This window comes from Bos taurus, chromosome 11, assembly GCF_002263795.3.
Source record: "Bos taurus isolate L1 Dominette 01449 registration number 42190680 breed Hereford chromosome 11, ARS-UCD2.0, whole genome shotgun sequence".
Lineage (NCBI taxonomy): Eukaryota > Metazoa > Chordata > Mammalia > Artiodactyla > Bovidae > Bos > Bos taurus.
In genome coordinates, this window is record NC_037338.1 from 101,673,715 (window position 1) to 101,694,624 (window position 20,910).

At 48.6% G+C, this 20,910-nt stretch overlaps 1 protein-coding gene across 2 annotated transcripts in view; it reads left to right on the forward strand.

Moving 5' to 3' along the window:
- Positions 1–20,910, forward strand: part of PRRT1B (proline rich transmembrane protein 1B) — a 44,049-nt gene that overhangs the window by 20,788 nt on the left and 2,351 nt on the right. The window contains exons 2-4 of one of the 2 annotated variants that reach the window (XM_002691609.6): positions 2,283–2,746; positions 3,434–3,577; positions 4,894–9,659. In XM_002691609.6, the coding sequence (XP_002691655.1) occupies positions 2,283–2,746; positions 3,434–3,577; positions 4,894–5,043 (758 nt within the window). In that variant the 3' untranslated portion in view covers positions 5,044–9,659. Of the gene's footprint in view, positions 1–2,282; positions 2,747–3,433; positions 3,578–4,893; positions 9,660–20,910 lie in introns of those variants that run through there. The other variant, XM_059891858.1, reaches the window with a different exon arrangement.

Below are 20,910 nucleotides of genomic sequence, written 5' to 3' on the forward strand. Positions count from 1 at the left end.
CATTTTGTAATACCTTTTTTGTTTCTTACTACAGTCTTCATTTTATAGTCTCTCTTTGTTATATAAGTGTAGCTGCCTCAGGCTTTTGGGTTTCTAGTCTTTTTTGGTGTGTGTGTGGTCTGCAGACTCACATCTGCAGTGAGTCTCTTATAAACAGAATATCTTGTCTTTTTATCCATTCAGCCACTCCATGTCTTTTGGAAAATTTAAGCAGCAGCAGCAGCAAAGTAATTGCTAGGTATGCACTAATCTGTGATTTTGTTCATTGTTTTCTGGCTGTTTTTCTGGTCCAGTTTTAAAGTCTTCCTTATGCAGGCCTAGGTCTGTACCCTACACATGCATCTTGAGGGTGAGTCTAGGACTGGTGTGGATCCTTTCTAAGATGACTGACTTCCTGGATGTGAGATTTTCAGGAGTAAAGCCAAGGACGTCCTGGGCAAGCTGATATACATTGGTCACCCCAGTTCACACACAGAACTAGGTGACTCAGAACCCCTCCGAAGGTACTTCTCTAGGATTTCCCTACCCTCTCCCTTCTGCAGGGGCCCTCTCCTGGTTCCTTTGGCCAGAATGACAGAGTTTATCGTGGAGTTTTAGCTGCCCGGTCATGTGGTTCTGGGGCTGGAGCTTTGAGCTTTGAAGGAAATGAGAGGGGAAAACAGGCAGTTCACCCCCTTTATAGTCACTTCTGTGTTTTGACTACACTCCATAGTCTGCCTACTTTTGTCCACTTTTCAGGGTCTTCTTTTGTCTCGCATTTTTAGATCAGCAGGAGAGAGAGGCTTTTTAAAACTGGAAAATGTGTAAGACTTACCGTCTGAACCATTTATAAGTGTACAGTTCAGGGGCATTCAGTGCGTTCACGTTATCGGGCAGCCATCATTATCACCTCCCTCCAGAAGGCTTTCATCCTCCCAGATGGAACTGTCCCCACTGATACCCGAACCTCTCATCCCTCCCAGCCCCTGGTAATGTTGAAAGATACAGGTTTTTAAAGCCAGTGTTTGCAAGATGTTTATTAATGTTCCGTGGGCCAAAGCAAGTCACATGGCCAAGTCCAGCCTGAAGGGGATAGAGAAACAGGAGGGGCGGCCCGGGTGGCCCTGTGGAGTGGAAGCGCCAACACCTATGTGGGTCTCAGGAGAAGCTGTGAGTGAGACCCTGGCTGCTGGGAGGAGGTGGGTGGGAGCTCTCAGGGGCTCAGTGCTCCTGCTGTCGGGATCCCTCCCCTGGGGAATCCTGACCTCTGATTTCACCCACCTGCTGTATGGGCGGTGGGAGTGGGAGGGATGGGGGCGAGGCTGGGGGTGGGAGTGGGATTTCAGCAAGGCTCCCCCACCCTCAGCAGCACTGTGCAGTTATGTCTGTTTTCTTCTTCTCTCTGCCTTCTATAACCCCTAAAGACACTCAGGAAATGAACTTCAAAGCCACACCCTGGGATGCCCACCCAGTTCCGGACCGGGGGTGGGGTCCTGTCCCAGCCCCCTTCCAGCCTGTGCCTCGAGGACCGGAGGCCTGGAGGGGCTCAGCTGGTCAGGACGCTCTCAGGGGGTGCAGGGGGGTACCTTCAGGACTTGTTGGGACCGGCTGGGCGCCCGCAGTTTATTGAGTGGATGCTGGAGGCCAGGGCCAGGCCTAGAATGCAGCTGAGAGCCCCTCTTCGGGCTGCTGGGTGGGCTTCTCTCCACCCAGTGTTCCTTGGCTGCTCCATTCCCCTCCCTGACCCCCGTTCACGTCTCTGTTCCTTCTCCGCCTCAGTAGGCTCTTGGCCCTTAATGACCTCCTGGCTCTCCCTGGTCCTCGAGTAGCCAGGTCCAGTGACTCCAGAGCGGAGAATCTGATTGGCTCAGCCCATCCTCTCAGACCAGCTCCCATTGGACAGTGTCTCAGCCTATGAGGGGGCTGCCCTGGGCTGAAGCATCTGCCTTGGTTCCATCTGCTGGGGCATCAGGGCCCTGGGGGCAGGACCACGTCCCTGCAGGTGCAATCAAGAAGGGGCACGGCCCGCCTTCCATCCCGCTGGCCATCTGTACTGGCTGTGTGGCCGCCAGGAAGGCACATCCTCTCTCTGAGTCCTGGTTTTCGTGTCCCCTTCTTGCACTTTGGATAGAGCTTCGAGGGTGCAGGGTTGGGGAGGCCTGAGTGCGGGGTTCGGGGCGGTCAGGGTCGGCACGGTCACTGTGACTCTCCTTGGAGGGGCTGTGTTCTGGGGTCTGTGAGGAGGACTCCCTCCTGGTCCGACAGCCTTTTGGAGGCTCACTGCCTCTGCTGTTTCTTCCCAGGAGCGGATGCGAAAGGGGGCGGCGGCCCCGCGGTCCCTGAGGACCCTGCGCACCCCAGGCTCCCGCAGCTCCCGCGCCGCCCGCAGCTCCTGGAGGAGGACCAAATGTCCAGCGAGGAAGCGGCCGCCGCGGACGGAGGGGACGCCGAGGCGCCAGAGGGACCCCCAGGCGACCCCCCGGCCGAGGCGTCCGCGGCGCCCCCAGCCCAGGCCCAGGCCGTGGCCGCGGGCGAGGCCCTGCAGATACCCAAGGCAGCGGCCGGTGGGGTCCCCAACATCGGCTTCGTGGGCGAGCCCCCGCCCTACGCGCCGCCAGACCCCAAGGCTGCGCACCTGCTCTACCCGCCGCCCTTCCCGCCGCCAGTGCTCTTCCCGCCTGCGCCGGCCGCCCCGGCCCTGTACCCGCCGCCCGCACCGCTCTTCCCCGCGCCTTCTGCGCAGCCGCTCTTCGCGACCTTCCCGGTGGTGAGTTAGCCCGCGGGACCCCCGTCTTCCCCAGCCACCCTTACAGAGCACATGGCTGTGCCCCGCGGGCGCAACAGAAAGGGGCTTCCTCCGCCTAGGGAGTGGGCGAGCCTGGGCGGCCTCACAGGAGCCGGGGGTCATTTGAGCTGGGTTCTGCGGGTTGAATAGGAGTGTTCAGGGAGAGGCGAGGAGAGCCCAGCACAGGCGTTGCAGTGTGGCCAAGGCTGGTGCATCCTGGGAGTGAGGGTGGTTGGTCCAACTTATTGAGGAGTAGATAGGAAGAGGTGGGGGCTCCACTGTGAGGGACCCCAGGGCCTTTGGTAGGGGATGAGTTGATACAGATTTTTAGAAAATCCCTGGCTGCCTGTGGAGGAGAGCTCTGAGGTCTCCCCACCCCCTCCCTGCCCCCGTGGGAACAGTGGAGGACATGGAGACCCTGGTGGCTGCAGCCTGGACTGAGCAATCTGTAGGGGCAGAACCCGGAGGATTCCGGGGGCTGCGTGACAGGTCGGGGTGCTTAGTGGGCAGGAATGGGGCCTTGCTCCCCAGGTGGCCTGCAGCCTGGCTGGGTGAGGCTGGGAGGTGGCAGGAGTGACAGCTCCATGGCTGTCGCTGATCATGTCCTCATCCTGGTGTTTGGAGGCTACGGCCCGCTGTCTTACCACACCGTGGCCTCTTCCCCTGTAGTACAACAGCCCCGTGGCAGGCGTGCCAGCCCCGGCCCCGGCGGAACACAGGCCCCTGCCCAAGGACTACATGATGGAATCTGTGCTGGTGACCCTCTTCTGCTGCCTGCTCACCGGGCTTATCGCCATTGTCTACTCCCACGAGGTAGGAGGGCGTGGGCGGGGGTACCCTGGTGCAGCCTCCAGGCCTGCCGTGCCCAGGTCCCCAGTGTTCCCCCCACCCCTGAGAAGGCTGGCAGAATTGGGAGATCAGTGCCCAGTTCTCTGGGGTCCTGGCCCCCTCCTCTGCTGTCTCTTCCCCTTACCACTCAAGATCTGCTCTAGAAGATTCCACTGAAACAGTCCACACGGGGGTGTGGATGATGCAGGTCCAGGCGACTGCCCGTCCCGTGGTGATTGTGTTTCAACTTAGATTTTTTAAAACATAATTTTATGTAATTTGGGCTCTGGTGGGTCTTTGTTGTTGCAGGGGCTCCTCTTGTTATGGAGCGCCCAGGCTCTAGAGCACAGGCCAGTAGTGTGGCACGTGGGCCCACCTGCTCCATGGCATGTGGGATCTTCCCAGATCGGGATCGAACCCACGTCTTCGGCATTGCAAGGCGGATTCTATACCACGGACCCACCAGGGAAGCAGCAGGGGCTTGTGTTTAATCTGTCCATCTGCTCGTTTATTCTACCCACCCACCTCTGTCTGTCCTTCCCAGCTACCCGTCTCTCCGTTCACCCGCTACCCACCTTTCCATCCACCATCTGTCTAGTCTCCATCTATTCATCCACCCACCCCATTCATCTGTTAACCCGTCTGTCCACTCAGCCATCCGCCTGTCTGTTCATCCACCATCCACCCACCTGCCTTCTTGATAACACCCTTTCTTCTTCCTCCCTCCCCACCATTCCTGACCTTGATTCGGCCCTGGGGACTCGGCATGAGGCTGTCCTGGTAGTAGGAAGGCCCTGGGGCTTCTGCTCAAGGCTGACCGGATGAGAGCCCTGACGTCCCCCGGAGGTCAGGCTTCCCGGTCGTAAGCAAGACGGGACCGGGGCGGGGGGCTGAGTGAGGACCGGGCCCCTCAGGTGCGATTCTAGAGGCTGCTGCCTGTGTCAGTTCTGGCCCCGCCACCAGCTGCGGGGCCCTGGGGTGGGTCACTTAACCTCTCTGAGCTGTTTGCTCATCTTCAAAGAGGGGCCAACAATGATACCGAATTCTGGGTTGTTGTGCGGATGGTGAGGGATGGAGCCTGGAGTGCGGATGTGGGTCAGGCCTGCGGCCAGCGCCTGGGAGCTGGCCACCACCGCCTCGATCGCTGCTGCTCCCACGTGAGCCGTGGCCTGGACAAGCCCCCAATCGCCTCGCGGGGTCAGCTGTCCAGTCTGTGCGCTGGGGCCGGGTGGGCTCTGGGGTGTCGCCGGGAGGGAGCATGGGGTCTGGGTCCGCTCACTGCTCCTCTGGTCTCGTTGCAGACCCGCGCAGCCCTCGCCCGGGGGGACCTGGCCCAGGCTCAGGAGGCCTCTCGCAAGGCCCGCTCGCTGGTGCTCTTCAGCCTGCTCTTCGGGGTCTTCGTGTCCACCAGCTGGGTTATCTACGTGGTGGTTGCGCTCTACCTGCCTTGAGGGCTGCTGGCTCCCTCGGGGACTCCAGGTCCTCAGCCAGGCTCCTTCTGTGGACTTGAATTCCCGCCAGCGGCCACCTGTCACCCAGAGGGGACCCAGGCAGGGGGCTGGAAGACTGTGGGCTCTGCAGTCCACGGGACCCCTGTGGCTGGGCCTCGGCGTCCTGGCCTGAGGGGGCCCCAGTGCCCCGGTGGCTCCAGCTGGGGGACAGGGGCCAGTGCCCCCATGCCCAGGCCTTCTCCTGACCTTGAGGGACCAGCGCCCTCCTCTCCTCCGAGCCGCTGGCAAGGACGTTGCCACCTCTGGCCACCCATGCCTGCAGGGCCAAGCTGCCCGGCTCTCGCCCTCCCTGTGGGAGCTGAGAGGAGCAGCCTCCCCTTTCCTGGGTCGCTCCCGCCCAACCCAGGAGGCAGCCTCTCTCTCTCCTGCTGACCCCTCGCCCCAAAACCCAGGCCACGACGTCCGGTCAGTGGACTTACAGCAACACGCCAGGCAGGGCGTCTCGTGGCTGCTTTGGGGGTGTTGCTGGTCCTGGTCCCTTCGGGGGCTTTGGGGTTCCCCCCTCCTGTCCCTCTGGGATGCTGTTCTCTGCCCATGCTGCCGTGGTGTCTGACTCGTGCACATGGGCTGGAGCAGGGCGGGAATTTCTGTTGGGTCTTCCCTGGCCAAAGCTGACAGGAGAGCAGGGACGTCTACCCGAGGGAGAAGAGGAGGGGACCTCGGCAGAGTCACGAAGGTGGACAGCTCCGGGGGGCTCTCTGAGCGCCCACTGGGTGCCAGTCACTGCCCTGGCGCCCGCCAGGACCGGGAGCTGAAGCAGGAGCACATCCCGTCTTGATCCTTGGGATGCTCCCGGAGCCCGGGAGATGCGGATGCAGAAGAGAGGCAGGACACTGCGTGGAGCTTGAGAGGTGGCCTCGTGGTCCAGGCTGCGGGGCTGGCCCAGATTAAGGCTCTCAAACCCTAAAATGCATGATTGTCACGAAAGAGGAGGAAACGGGGTTTAGGGGTCCATAGACGCCGGACGGCCACAGCGACTCCTGTCACTAAACTCTCTTAAGTAAAATCAAAATAGAAATCATGCAGACCAGTGTGCTGCTAGCCTGGAAGCCTACAGGAAACACCTGGGAACCTTGTTAAACTGCGGATCCTCATTCCGTGAGCGGGCCCAAGATCCTGCAGTCCTCATTCCTGCTCCCAGGTGCCGCTGAAGCTGGTAACTGGACCAACTTGATGTGGGTAAAACCGGTAAACCAGGACCAAGCCAAGGGCGCCCCCTAGAGTCTGCGCTCAGCACTGTTGTGAGGTTCTAGCTAATGAAACAAACAGCAAAAAATGAAATTTGTAGTATGAAAACTAGAAGAGAAAAAATGACGCTCTGGCTAGAATATGCAAGAGCCCATGAAAAATTAGAATAAGAGGACTCAGAAAAGTGATTATAATAGTCAGTAGCAATATTCAGTTAAAAGTGGAAAAAATGTAAAATTCCACTCAATAGTGATTGAAAAAACAGTAAAACTTAGGCATAAATTTAACAGGAAAAAAAACCATTTTTTTAGAAGGAAAGTACATGTGTTATAAGGCGCCATACAAGGAGTCTGGGACAGCTAGTGTTTGGACAACAAAAAAAACCCAATGCCTCTAAAAAGAGCAAAGAACAAAATGCCATGCTATGCTATGCTAAGTCACTTCAGTCATGTCCGACTCTGTGTGACCCCATAGACAGCAGCCCACCAGGCTCCCCCGTCCCTGGGATTCTCCAGGCAAGAATACTGGAGTGGGTTGCCATTTCCTTCTCCAATACATGAAAGTGAAAAGTGAAAGTCAAGTCGCTCAGTCGTGTCCGACTCTCAGCGACCCCATGGACTGCAGCCTTCCAGGCTCCTCCATCCATGGGATTTTCCAGGCAAGAGTACTGGAGTGGGGTGCCATTGCCTTCTCCAAAAGAACAAAATATCTGCATAGAAAGATGTAATATCATAAAATATCTAGCTTTCTTAAACAGACTTAATGAAATTCCAACAAGAAAGCCAAGCTTTTAAAACTGACAAAGATGTTTAAAGAATTAATATGGAAGGAAAATGCGCAAAAATTGCTAATTTTTTCAGTTTAATGAGGGAAAACTACCTTCACCAGATTTTGAAACCTACGACGAAGCTGCAGTAAACGCAGGGTGCAGCATGGCTTTGCCACAGAACTGGAGTGGTGAAACACAGAAAGCCCAGAAAGCATTCCAAGTGTATGCGGGACAGTAATTTCTGGCCCAGATAGCATTTTGGTTGAGTCAGGGCGGACAGTAAGCAGAGTTGGGTAACTGGTTAGAAAAAAAATGATTCTCCTCCTGTTGTATAAATAAAGTCCAGATGGGTTACAGAGCTAAGTAGTATGAAATAAAGGTGTACTAATCTTATATGAAGCTTAGGGGAGTATTTTTATAACTTCAGGGTGTTAGGCAGCGTGGAACGGGCGGCCTCCCAGAATCTGGAATACTGTCGAGGAGAAGACTGGTAGCTTTGAGTTGTGTGTGTTAAGGAAGAACTTACTTAAACCGTCGGATGATTTTTACTTATCAGATTGGAAAACGTTAGATTGATTCCGGAGCTGGTGAAACCTTGACCCTCTCATTTGTCGCTAGGGCAGTGTGCATTGCTACCCTCTTTGTAGAAAACGGACTATGGTATCTATCAGTGATATGTGTACTAGGTGTTAATGTGCATGTACGTGCAAAGACCAGAGTCTGGGAGCATGTGTTCCAAACTGCTGAGAGAGACTGCCTTTGGGGAGGGACTGGCACTTGTGCAACACACGGCTGAAGTGTAAAATGCGGGAGTATTCATGGGTTGTGCAATTAAAAAACAAGGAAAAAACGTGTGTGCCTTTTGACCCAGTCATTCCAGTTTTGGGATCCTCCAGGGTCGAAGAAGCCATCCGTTTGGACAGACGTTTGTCAGTGTTGTTACTGAAGGGCCCTGAAGGAGAGCTGGCTGGGGCAACTCTGGAATGAAAGCTCTGAGGACACTGGGCCGCGTCCTGATTTGGGGGATGTTAAAATACACGTCTGAGCATCGCAGCGGGGTGGCCTCGAGGTGTTTGACTCGGAGAGTGGTAGAGAAAGGCCTTCCTGAGAAGGCTGAGTGTGGGTGCGGGCGTCCCCAGGTGGTTCCATCATTTTGCATTCCCACCAGCACCTGTTGGGGGTCCCAGGTGCTCCACAAACTCATCAGTCCCTGGTTTTTGTCAATCTTTTACATTTTAGGGCTTCTGATTGTTAAAACTACGGTGATATTTCAGTGTGGCTTTAATTTGCATTTTGCTGACTAATGGATGATATTGGGCTTTCTATCATGCTCCTTAGCTATGATGATGATTTGATGATCTCTCTTAAAATTTTATTTATTTTTGGCTGCTCTGGGTCTTCGCTGCTCTTGAGGGGGTTTTCTCTAGTTGTGGCGAGCAGGGGCTCCTCCTCTGTGCTGCAGGGGCTTCTCACTGCGGTGGCGTCCCTGGTTGCGGGGCACAGGCTTTGGTAGTCGCAGCTTGTGGGCTCAGCTGTTGCAGTGCGTGGGGCTAGGTGCTCTGCGGCATGTGGGATCTTCCCAGATCAGGGATGGAGCCGTGTCTCCTGAGTTGGCAGGCGGATTCTTCCCCACTCCGCCACCAGGGAAGTCCTGGATTGCTTGTGCTTGTTCAAGTCTTGTGCCCGTTTTTGGGCTGGATTGTCTTTTTCTTATCAGTTCAGAGGAGTTCTTTGGTGCTTTCTAGGTATGAGCCCGGTGTGAGATTCAGGGATTGCAAATACCTTCTACTTTTGTAGCTTCCCTCTTTGTTCCCTTAACAGTGTTGTCGGATGAAAAGAAGTTCTCAACTGTAATTATGCAGGTTTGTCTTTTCCTTTATGGATTGTGTTCTTTTGGCTTTAGAAAAATTTCCCCGCTCCTGGGCCATGATCAGATATTCTCTTTTGTTGTCTTCGAGATCTAGAAGCATTATTGGTCTCTTTTTATATTGTTTTCAGATTTCCACCCAGCTGGACTAGATCCTAGAGGTCCGTTTGTCTGTTTTGGTTACCACAGTCATACTTCATTTCTGAGACTTGATAGTAAGTCTTGCCATTGAGTGGGTCAGGTCCTGGCACCATCTTTGAGGGTCTGGATCATTTACAATCATTTGTATGCACAGTAAATTTTAGAATTAACAATTCACCTCCTAAAAGCACTGGGATGTTGGCTATGATCGCTGTAAGTCTATAGATTCATATGGGGACAACAGACATCTTCATAACACTGTTTTCCCAACAAACGTGGTGAATCTCACGTTTAACAGGTTGTTTAAACAGTTCCCTTGATTTCTTGTGTGTGTGTGTATATACAGAAAACCTGCACATCTTTTGTTAGTATCCATAGGGTATTTGATTTTTTGCTGCTATTATAAATGTGATCACTTTTTTGTTACTTGCTAGTGTACAAAAACGCAATTGATTCTTGGCTTTGAATCCAGCACCTCTTTCTAAATTCACTTATTCTGGTAACTTACCTGGAGATTCTGTTGGATTTTCAATTTGCACGGTCTCTTCTATGTATAGTATTATAATCTATATATATAATGAGTTTTTGGTTTTCCTTTCCAGTCCTTACTCTCCTTACACTGGCTGGGACCCCAAGTACAATGCCAGGTAGCAGAGCTGACAAGGGCAACCTTCTTTTTCCTTGTTTCAAAAGGAAGGCTTCCACATATCCTGTTATCAAGGAAGTACTCTTCTATTCCTGTTTTGCTAAGAGTTTGTGTGTTTGTGTTTAATTACACTTTTTAATCATGCACGGGGAAATTCTCTGTGGTCCTGTGGTTGGGACATGAGCCTCCATTGCAGGCAGGATCCCTGGTCAGGAACTAAGTTCCTGTGAGCCACTCAGCTTGGTGCAAAAAAAAAAAAAAAAAACCCATGCACAGATACTGAATTTCATTACTTTTACACATCTGCTGAGAAGGTTATCTCACTTATTCTCTTAATATGGCAACTTCATGTTGATTTTCAAATGTTAAGGTAACTTTTCACTCCTGGAACAAGCCATCCTGATCATGACGTGTTATCCTTTTTAATACATGATGGATTGTTTCTGGATATTTGCTTTACGATTTCTGGTACCTGTGCTCATGAGTGAAGTTGATCTGTAATTCCATTCTTATCTGTGGCTTTGATAGCAGGGCTGTTACACGAGTTGGGGGCTTTCCTTTTGGAAGTGTTGTGTAACATCATCAGTTCTTAGTGTTCTTGAGAGGGGCATGTAAAGCTCCTCTCCAGCGTCATAGATTTGTTCATTTCTCCACGGCGGCTCTCGCCTTAGACATTTTGAGGCTATGTAGTTAGATGCAGTGCAAAGAGGCATATATATTTAGAAATAGTTAAATCTTTCTGTTGCGTGTACCTTACAGCTTTCCAGGGATCACTTTAACTCCAGTAGTGTCTTTTGCCTTTTTTTTTTTTTAATATTAATATAGCTACACTAATTTTTGGGCAGCTGTATTTGAAAATAAAAGTATGGAAAAAGACATACTCTGCTTTCTGTCTGAACCTTTATATTTTAGGTAGATACATCTTGTTAACAGCACACAGATTTTTGTCTGACAGTCTGCCTCCCAACTAGAGAATGTAGTACATTTATTTATTGTAGTTAAAAAAAAATAAGGGTTTGAATCCACCATCTCACTGTTTGCTTTCTACTGGTCCCACCAGTGCTATTCTTCTGTCTCCTTCCTTCCTTGCCTTTTATTTATTTATTTTTCAGTTCAGTTCAGTTTCTCTCAGTCGTGTCCGACTCTTTGCAACCCCACAGACTGCAGCACACCACGCTCCTCTGTCCATCACCAACTCCCAGAGCTTGCTCAAACTCATGTCCATTGAGTTGGTGATGCCATCCAACCATCTCATCCTCTGTCGTCCCCTTCTCCACCTGCCTTCAGTCTTTCCCAGCATCAGGGTCTTTTCCAGTGAGTCAGTTCTTTGCATCAAGTGGCCTAAGTATTGGAGTTTCAGCTTTAGCATCAGTCCTTCCAATGAATATTCAGGACTGATTTCCTTTAGGATGGACTGGTTGGCTCTCCTTGCAGTCCAAGGGACTCTCAAGAGTTCTGCAACACAGCTCTCACATCCATACATGACTACTGGAAAAACCATAGCTTTGACTAGACAGACCTTTGTTGGAAAAGTAATGTCTCTGCATTTTAATATGCTGTCTAGGTTGGTCGTAACTTTTTTTCCAAGGATCAAGCGTCTTTTAATTTCATGGCTGCAGTCACCATCTGTAGTGATTTTGGAGCCCCAAAATAGTCTGTCACTGTTTCCACTGTTTCCCCATCGATTTACCATGAAGTGATGGGACCCGATGCCATGATCTTGGTTTTCTGAATGTTGAGTTTTAAGCCAACTTTTTCACTCTCCTCTTTCACTTTCATCAAGAGGCTCTTTAGTTCTTCTTCGCTTTCTGCCATAAGGGTGGTGTCATCTGCATATCTGAGGTTATTGATATTTCTCCCAGCAATCTTGATTCCAGCTTGTGCTTCATCCAGTCCAGCATTTCTCATGATGTACTCTGCATATAAGTTAAATAAGCAGGGTGACAATATACAGCCTTGACGTACTCCTTTCCCAATTTGGAACTGGTCTGTTCCATGTCCAGTTCTAATTGTTGCTTCTTGACCTGCATACAGATTTCTCAGGAGGCAGTTCATGTGGTCAGGTATTCCCATCTCTTTCAGAATTTTCCACAGTTTGTTGTATTCCACACAGTCAAGGGCTTTTTGGCATAGTCAATAAAACAGAAGTAGATGTTTTTCTGGACTCTCTTGCTTTTTTGATGATCCAGCGGATGTTGGCAATTTGATCTCTGGTTCCTCTGCCTTTTCTAAATCCAGCTTGAACATCTGGAAGTTCACGGTTCACGTATTGCTTAAGCCTGGCTTGGAGAATTTTGAGCATTACTTTGCTAGCGTGTGAGATGAGTGCAATTGTCTGGTAGTTTGAGCATTCTTTGGCATTGCCTTTCTTTGGGATTGGAATGAAAACTGACCTTTTCCAGTCCTGTGGCCACTGCTGAGTTTTCCAGATTTGCTGGCATATTGAGTGCAGCACTTTCACAGCATCATCTTTCAGGATTTGAAATAGCTCATCTGGAATTCCATCACCTCCACTAGCTTTGTTCGTAGTGATGCTTCTTAAGGCCCACTTGACTTCACATTCCAGGATGTCTGGCTCTAGGTGAGTGATCATACCATCGTGATTATCTGGGTCGTGAAGATCTTTTTTGTATAGTTCTTCTGTGTATTCTTGCCACCTCTTCTTAATATCTTCTGCTTCTGTTAGGTCCATACCATTTTCTGTCCTTTATTGTGCCCATCTTTAAGTTGCCATCTGAAAAGTTTCCTTGGTGTCTCTAATTTTCTTGAAGAAATTTCTAGTCTTTCCCATTCTATTGTTTTCCTCTGTTTCTTTGCATTGATCACTAAGGAAGGCTTTATCTCTCCTTGCTATTCTTTGGAACTCTGCATTCAGATGGGTATATCTTTCCTTTTCTCCTTTGCCTTTTGCTTCTCTTCTTTTCATAGCTATTTGTAAGGCCTCCTCAGACAACCATTTTGCCTTTTTGCATTTCTTTTTCTTGGGGATGGTCTTGATCACTGCCTCCTGTACAATGTCATGAACCTCCATCCATAGTTCTTTAGGCACTCCTTTGAATCTATTTGTCACTTCCACTGTATAGTCATAAGGGATTTGATTTAGGTCATACCTGAATGGTCTAGTGGTTTTCCCTACTTTCTTCAATTTCAGTCTGAATTGGGCAATAAGGAGTTCATGATCTGAGCCACAGTCAGCTCCTGGTCTTGTTTTTGCTGACTGTATAGAGCTTCTCCATCTTTGGCTGCGAAGAATATAATCAATCTGATATCAGTGTTGACCATGTGGTTATGTCCATGTGTAGAGTCTTGTGTTGTTGAAGGGTGTTTGCTATGATCAGTGTGTTCACTTGGCAAAACTCTATTAGCCTTTGCCCTGCTTCATTCTATGCTCCAAGGCCAAATTTACCCATTACTCCAGGTATCTCTTGACTTCCTACTTTTGCATTCCAGTTCCCTATGATAAAAAGGACATCTTTTTTGGGTGTTAGCTCTAGAAAGTCTTGTAAGTCTTCCTAGAACCATTCAACTTCAGCTTCTTCAGCATTTCTGGTTGGGGCACAGACTTGGGTTACTGTGATATTGAATGGTTTGCCTTGGAAATGAACAGAGATCATTCTGTCATTTTTGAGAATGCTTCCAAGTACTGCATTTCAGACTCTTTTGTTGACTATGGTGGCTACTCCATTTATTCTAAGGGATTCTTGCCTACAGTAGTAAATATAATGGTCATCTGACTTAAATTCACCCATTCCTGTCTATTTTAGTTCATTGATTCCTAAAATGTCGATGTTCACTCTTGCCATCTCTTGTTTGACTACTTCCAATTTACCTTGATTCATGGACCTAACTTTCCAGGTTCCTATGCAATATTGTTCTTTATAGATAGCATCAGGCTTTACTTCCATCACCAGTCACATCCACAATTGGGTGTTGTTTTGCTTTGGCTCCATCTCTTCATTCTTTCTGGAGTTATTTTTAAACATTATTTATAACTATTTATTTTTACACTTTATTTTAAACATCCTTTTTGGCCGTGCTGGTCTTGATCGCCGCGCAGGCTCTTCTCCAGCTGCAGTGAGCTGGGGCTCCTCTCTCGTCGCGTGTGTGTCCTTCTCACTGTGGTGTCTGCTCTTGCTGGGGAGCATGTGCCCCAGGGAGAGCGGGCTCAGTTGCTGTGGCTCCTGGGCTCTACTGCACAGGCTCAGTAGTTGTGGAACACAGGCTTTATGGCTCTGGCACATGGGATCTTCCTGGAGCAGGGACTGAACCCGTGTCTCCTGCATTGCAGGCAGATTCTTCACCACTGAGCCACCAGGAGTGCCCCCTTGCCTTCTTTTAAATCAAATTTGTTTTTTTCCTTAACTCCTTTTCATCCTCTCTGCTGGCTTGGTAGTAATGCGTTCTTTCCCTCTATAGTGGTTCCCTAGGGAGAACACACTTGCGTTCTTCCGAGAGCGTGGTACTTTTTCCCCTTTCTAAACAATTTAAGAGTCAACTCGAGAATCCTCTGCTTGTGTCTTCTTCCTGCGTCACACGCTGTTGATATGGATTTTATTTTCCATATCTGAAACCCCATGAGACATGCTTATTGTTTGATATAGTTCCTGCTCATTTAGGTTTACTACATGTTGACTTTTTTTTTTGTGGCTCTATCCCTCTCTCCTGCATGTCTGATTTTCCATTTGGGATGATTTCTGTTCGGCCTGAAAACACTGTTCCATCTTGTCTTGATGTAGGTCTGCTGGCGATGAACTGGTTTTGTTCTTCTGACAGTATCTTGATTTTTTGCCTTCATCCTTGAAAGGGATTTAGAGTGAATACGGAAGTGTGACTGGTGATTTCTTTTCAGTACTGAAGATACACCGTTGACTTTCATCCCCAGGCACTTCTGTTGGGGAGTCTCATTCACGGTACCTTTGATGGTAATGTGTTTTTTTTTTTCCCTCCCTTGTCTACCTAAAGATATTGTTTTCGTTTTTGTCTTTCAGAAGGTTAGGACCATGCCGTGCCTGGATGTGTACTCTCGCCCTCCCTGTCCGTGGGTCCAGCCAGCCTCGGGTCACGTACTGTGCGTCAGATTTGGGGTGCTGACCCCTGGGGGCAGAGGGCTGACTCTGGGACTGGAGTTTGGTATCCACAGCGGGTCTTGAATCCAGTCCCCTGTAGGTACTAAGGGACCACTGTATTTCTTTTTAATTATCCCACTTGGCATTCATAAGGTTTCTTGAATTTAGGGCTTGATGTTTTCCAGTCAAGACCAATCAGAAGGCACAAACTATGGAGTAATTTGAACAGAGAAAGATTTTAATGGAAAGAATTATTAACTGTAAAGGGAATGCTAAAGTTCCCCTGGGGTGAAGATGAATACCCCAGGAAAGCGGGTAGGCCCTCAGGTAGGCGCTTAGGAGGGCCACGAACCCAGAGCCAGGATTCAGAGCTCGTCGTTGGAGAAGCTGTGGTCGCAGCCCTCTGCGGGGCGGAGAAACACCGGCTCATGCCGGCCAGAGCTGGTTCAGTGCTGAGGCTGAGGGTGGGCACAGAGGGTGGCACCCGGCCTGGGGACCACAGCGAGGTAACCAGGTCGGGACCGCAGGCTTGCCGAGAGACGGCCAGGTTCGGGGGAGGGTATGGCCGGGGAAGAAGGTGCTGGACGTCTGCAGCCACGTGCCTCTGGTTTCCATGAGGTCACAGAAGAAGGAAGTGGTCTGCACTCCAGGGGCCACCACCACCACAGTCTCCCTGCAGTGACAAAACCCTGTGCTTCTCTGCACATGAGAAGCGCTCACGGCCACGCCGCAAGCGTGAGGAACAAGACATTGACCACCGGCACAATCGATTTTGGAAAACTTTTTAAAAAACAGCATTATTGAGGTATGATCTGCATGTCCTTTGGAGTGTAACGGCGCGTGCAGGACGTTTGCAGAGCTGTGTAAGCGCTGCCGCTCAGCAGTTTTCAGACAGTCCCATCACGCCGACAGGCCCGTCGTCTGCTGCGGCCCACGCCCACTCCCAGGCGCTGCGCCGCCCTGTCTCAGGTTTGCTGTTTGTGCACATTTCGTTTAAACAGAAGCAGGAAGTGTTTTTGAGGCTCATGTGTGTTGCGGGTCAGTTCATTCCTTTTTTTTTTTTTGAATCGCTGAATGGCGTCCCATTGTACGGAAGCACACTGGCTTGTCCTTTCACCAGCCGATGGCCGTGTGCATCCCTTGCACTTTGGGGCTGCTGTGAACCACACTGCTGTGAACATCGCTTCCACTCTGCGGCTTTTCCTTTTGCTGCTGGTACTGCAGTTACACAGACGACCTCTCACCCCCATGTCTCTTCCCATCTTGGCTTTTGTCCTTGTGTCTCTTCACGCTTCATCTGGCCTGTAGCCCCTGAACTACCTCTGGCTCACTAATGCTGTCCAACGTGTTCACTGAGTTCCTTGCATCAGCTGATGTGGAGTTTTTTGGTTTTAGAATTTCCATGTGTCCTCTGTTTGTTTTCCAACTAGTTGCCTCCACTCTCGATTCTGGCCTACACCAAGATCAGAGCAAGCATCGTGCTTTCGCGTCTGCGCCTGCTAACTGTGGAATCCCTGCCTCTGCAGGTCTGACTCTGTCCGTTGCTTCTGGCCTGGATCTGTCCGTGTCTCTTGCCCTGTGTTCCTGGTTATTGTTCTATCAGTTCAGTGTAGTTGCTCAGTCGTGTCCGACTCTTTGTGACCCCACGGACTGCACCACGCCAGGCCTCCCTGTGCATCACCGACTCCAGAGCCTGCTCGTTCACTGCTGTATATGACGCGGGAAATACCTGGAGGCCGAGGATGGCGCCTGCCGCCTCCAGTGAGGCTCTGCATTTACCCCGGCAGGTGTGCAGGTGCTGGCATTCCACTTCCAGGGACCGAGATGGTCTGAAGCTGGCTTGGCCCCGCGAGGGCTGGGTACTCATCGTCGTGGTCATGCTTTTATGCCTGGAAGGCTCCCTTGAGGGCTCTCAAAGTATAGTCAGTTCTGGACTGTCTTCTGTTGTTTTACATCTTCCTCTTGTCAGAAGTGCTGCTGAGCCTCTTAGACACCTCTTCTGGAATTGGCAGGAATGTGACCCGAGTGTCAGCATCATGGATTTCTGCCCAGTAATTCTTCCTTCTCTTGCTAGCTCTCAGATGGATTCAGGCCTGGATTTAAAAATACTTGGTTCAGCTTTCTTAGCAGGGGAGCTGGTCTGAATTACCTAGCATGCCATTCCCAGAAGTGGAAATTCCTTCTTAAATATTTTTAGAATAAGCTTGTCAAGAACCACATAAAATTCTGGCAACTATGAAAGTCTTTATTGTTTTTAAAAATAATTCGTCTCCTTACTTTCGGCTGTCCTGGGTCTCACTGCCGCGTGGGCTTTTTTCTCTAGTTGCAGCGGGCGGGGCTACTCTCTAGCTTTAGTCCACGGGCTTCTCACTGCGGTGGCTTCTCTTGCTGTGGAATCATCCAGGACCAGGGACCGAACCCATGTCTCCTGCATTGGCAGGTGGATTCCTTACCAGTGAGCCACGAGGGAGGCCCCAGCTATTAAGGTCTTCATTATTTTTGTTTTTAAATCTTATTTTTTCATTTTATAAAATACATAATTTTACTGAAGCCTAGTTGACATATAGCATTAGTTCCAGGTGTACAGTGTGATGCTTGATATTTGTATCTATTGTAAAATGATCCAGTTAACAGGTATCACCACACAGGTAAACTTGTTTTGTTTTTTCTTGTGATGACAACTTTTAAGATCTACCCTAGTGGCAACTTTCAAATATGCAATATGGTATTGCTAACCAGTCACCAGGCTGTGCAGGACACCCCCATGACTTATGATGTAACTGCAGATCTACTACCTTCGGACCCTCTTCGCCCACTTCCCTCACCCCTGCCTCCAGCCACCACCAGTCTCTTCTACCTGTGAACTAGGTTGGTTTTGTACTTTTTTTCCAAATCCTCACCTATAAGTGAGGTCCTATGATAACTGTCTTTCTTTGGCTTATTTCACTTAGCATAATGCCCTCAAGATCATCTATATTGTTGCAGATGGCTAAATTGTTAAACATTTCTTTCTTTTCGGCTGCAGTGGGTGTTCACTGCTGCACACAGGCCTCTCTAGTTGTAGCAAGTGGGGGCTACTCTTTGTTGCCATGTGGTGCTTTTCAGCACTGTGGCTTTCCTGTTGCAGAGCACGGGCGTGCGGGCTTCCATAGCTGTGGCTCACAGGCTCAGCTGCCTGTGGCATCTGGAGTCTTCCTAGACCAAGGATCAAACCTGTGTCCCCTGCATTGGCAGACAGATTCTCAACCACTGGACCACCAGGGGATTCTAAAATCTCATTTTTTATGGCCGAATAATATTCCCCCGTGTGTATATACACCACATCTTCTTTATCCATTCATCCATTGGCAGACACTTAGGTTGCTTCCCTGTCTTGACTGTGGTAAATAATGCTGCAGTGAACATTGAGGGTGCTTACAGGTGTTTTTTCTTTAACAGATAAAGGTTTATCCATTCTCATAACTCCTGCACCCACATACAGCTTTTGGAGTTTGTTTTTGTTTGCTTTGGATAAATACCGAGAAGTAGAATTGCTGGCTCATACAGCAGTTCTGTCTTTACTTTTTTCAGGAGTCTCCATGCTGTGTGTCTTCCACAGTAGTCGCACCAGTTTACATTCCCACCAACAGTGCGTTTGTTATGGTGGTTCCGTTGCTAAGTCGTGTCTGGCTCTGTGATCCAGTGGACTGCAGCACTCCAAGCTTCCCTGTCCTTCATTGTCTCCTGGAGTTTGCTCAGATTCGTGTCCCTTGAGTTGGCGATGCCATCCAACCATCTCATCCTCTGTGTCCCCCTTCTCCTCCTGCCTTCAATCTTTTCCCAGCATCAGGATCTTCCCCAGTGATGGATTTCCTTTTCTCCACCTCCTCACTGATGCTTGCTTTTTCTTTTCATTTTGATGACAGCCATTCTAATAGGTGTGGGGTGGTATCTCATTGTGGTTTTGACTTGTATTTCCCTGCTGGTGAGTGGTGTATCTTTTCAGGTATTTGTTGGCCATCTGTATGTCTTCATTAGAAAAATGTTCAGGTCTTCTGTCCATTTTTTAAAAGTATTTTTTGCTGTTGAGTTGTATGAGTTCTTTCATATATTGTGGATATCAACCCCTCTTAGATAAATGACTTGTAGGTATTTTCTCCCATTCAACAGGTTGCCAATTGGTTTTGTTGATGGTTTCTAGTGTAGAAAGAGTAATTTGATGTAGTCCCCCAACTTGTATGTTTTTGCTTTTGTTTTCAGATTTACAAAATCATTGTCATGTGATGTCAAGAGGCTTACTGCCAATGTTTTCTTTTGGGAATTCTGCAGTTTCAGGTCTTACATTCTTTAACCCATTTTGAGTTAGTTTTTGGGTATGGTGTGACAGGTTTCCCAGCACCACTGGTTGAAGAGACTGTCCTTTCCTTATTGTGTGTTTTGGCTCCTTTGTCGTAAATTGACAGTATATGTGCTGGTCTGCTTCTGGGCTCTCTTCTGGTGATCTGTGTGTCTGTTTTTATGTCAGTTCCATACTGTTTTGATTACCATAGCTTTGTAATATAGTTTGAACTTGGAGCGCATGATGCCTCCAGCTTTTTTCTTTCTCAAGGTTGCTTTGGCTGTTCAAGGTCTTTTATGATTCCACACAGACCTTAGGATTATTTCTCCTATTTCTATGAAAAATGCCATTGGAATTTTGATAGGAATTGCATTGAATCCGTACATTGGTTTGGGCAGTATGGATATTTTAACATTAATTCTTCTAATCCATGGGCACAGATTTTCTTTCCATTTATTTGTCTTCTTTGATTTCTTTCACTAATATCTTAGAGGTTTCAGTGTACAGGTCTTTCACCTCCTTGGTTAAATTTATCCATAGATACTTTGTGTGTGTGTGTGTGTTTTTTTTTTTGATGCAGTCATAAATCATATTGTACATGAGATTGTTTTCTTAATTTCTTTCTGATAATTCACTATCAGTCTATAGAAACAATACATTGATTTTGCATTCTGTAACTTTACTGAATTTATTAGTACTGAATTCATTTATTAGTTCTAACAGTTTTTTGGTGCAGTTGGAGGTTGTCCATATATAATATTCATCTGCAAATAGTTTTCTATCTTCCTTTTCAGTTTGAATGCCTTTTTTTCTTGCCTAATTGCTCTGGCTGGAACTTCTAATACTTATGTTGAATAAACATGGTGAGAGTGGGCATCTTTGTCCTGATCTTTTTTCTGGCTGTGCTGCACGACTTGAAGGATCTTAGTTCTCTCACTAGGGACTGAACCGCCACCTTGGCAGTGAAAGCGCCGAGTCCTAACCACTGGATCTCCAGAGAATCTGCTTTCGTGTCTGTGAGCGTGTGTCTTGTCCTGATCTTTTGTCTTTTCGCCACTGTGATGTTAGCTATGGGCCTGTCACATGTGACATTTATGTTGAGGTATGTTCCCTCTATACTGTGTACCTTTTGTTGAGAGATTTAATCATAAATGATGTTGAATTTTGTCAAATACTTTTTCAATATCTGCTGAGATGGTCTTTTGGGTTTTATCCTTCATTTCGTTAATCTGGTGAATCATTGATTTACAGATGTTGAACCACCCTTGTGTCTCTGGAATAAATCCAACTTGATAATGATGTATGATCCTCTTCCTGCATTGTTGAATTTTGTTTCTAATTTTTTTTTTTTTTTTGAGGATTTTTGCATTTATGTTCCTTAGGGATATTGGCCTGTAATTTTCTTGTGGCAGTCTCATCTGGTTTTCATATCAAGGTAATTGCTGGCTTTGTTTAAAAACAAACAAACAATTTGGATGTGTTTCTTCCTCTAGTTTTTGGAAAAGTTTGAGAATTCGTATTATTATTTCTTCTTTGAATGTTTGGTAGAATTCATCAATGAGGCCACCTGGCCTCAGGCTTTCATTGAAAAGTTATTGATTGTTGATTCAATTTCTTTACTAGTAATCAGTTCAGATTTTCTTCGATTCAGCGTTGATAGGTTGTATGTGTCTAGGAATTTGTCTTCTAGGTGTCACATTTGTTAATTTGTTGGCATGTAATTGTTCACAGCAGTCTCTTTTGAGCCTTTGTACTTCTGTGGTATCAGCTGTAACAGCTCCTCTCTCATTTGGTTTTGTGTCCTCCGTTTTT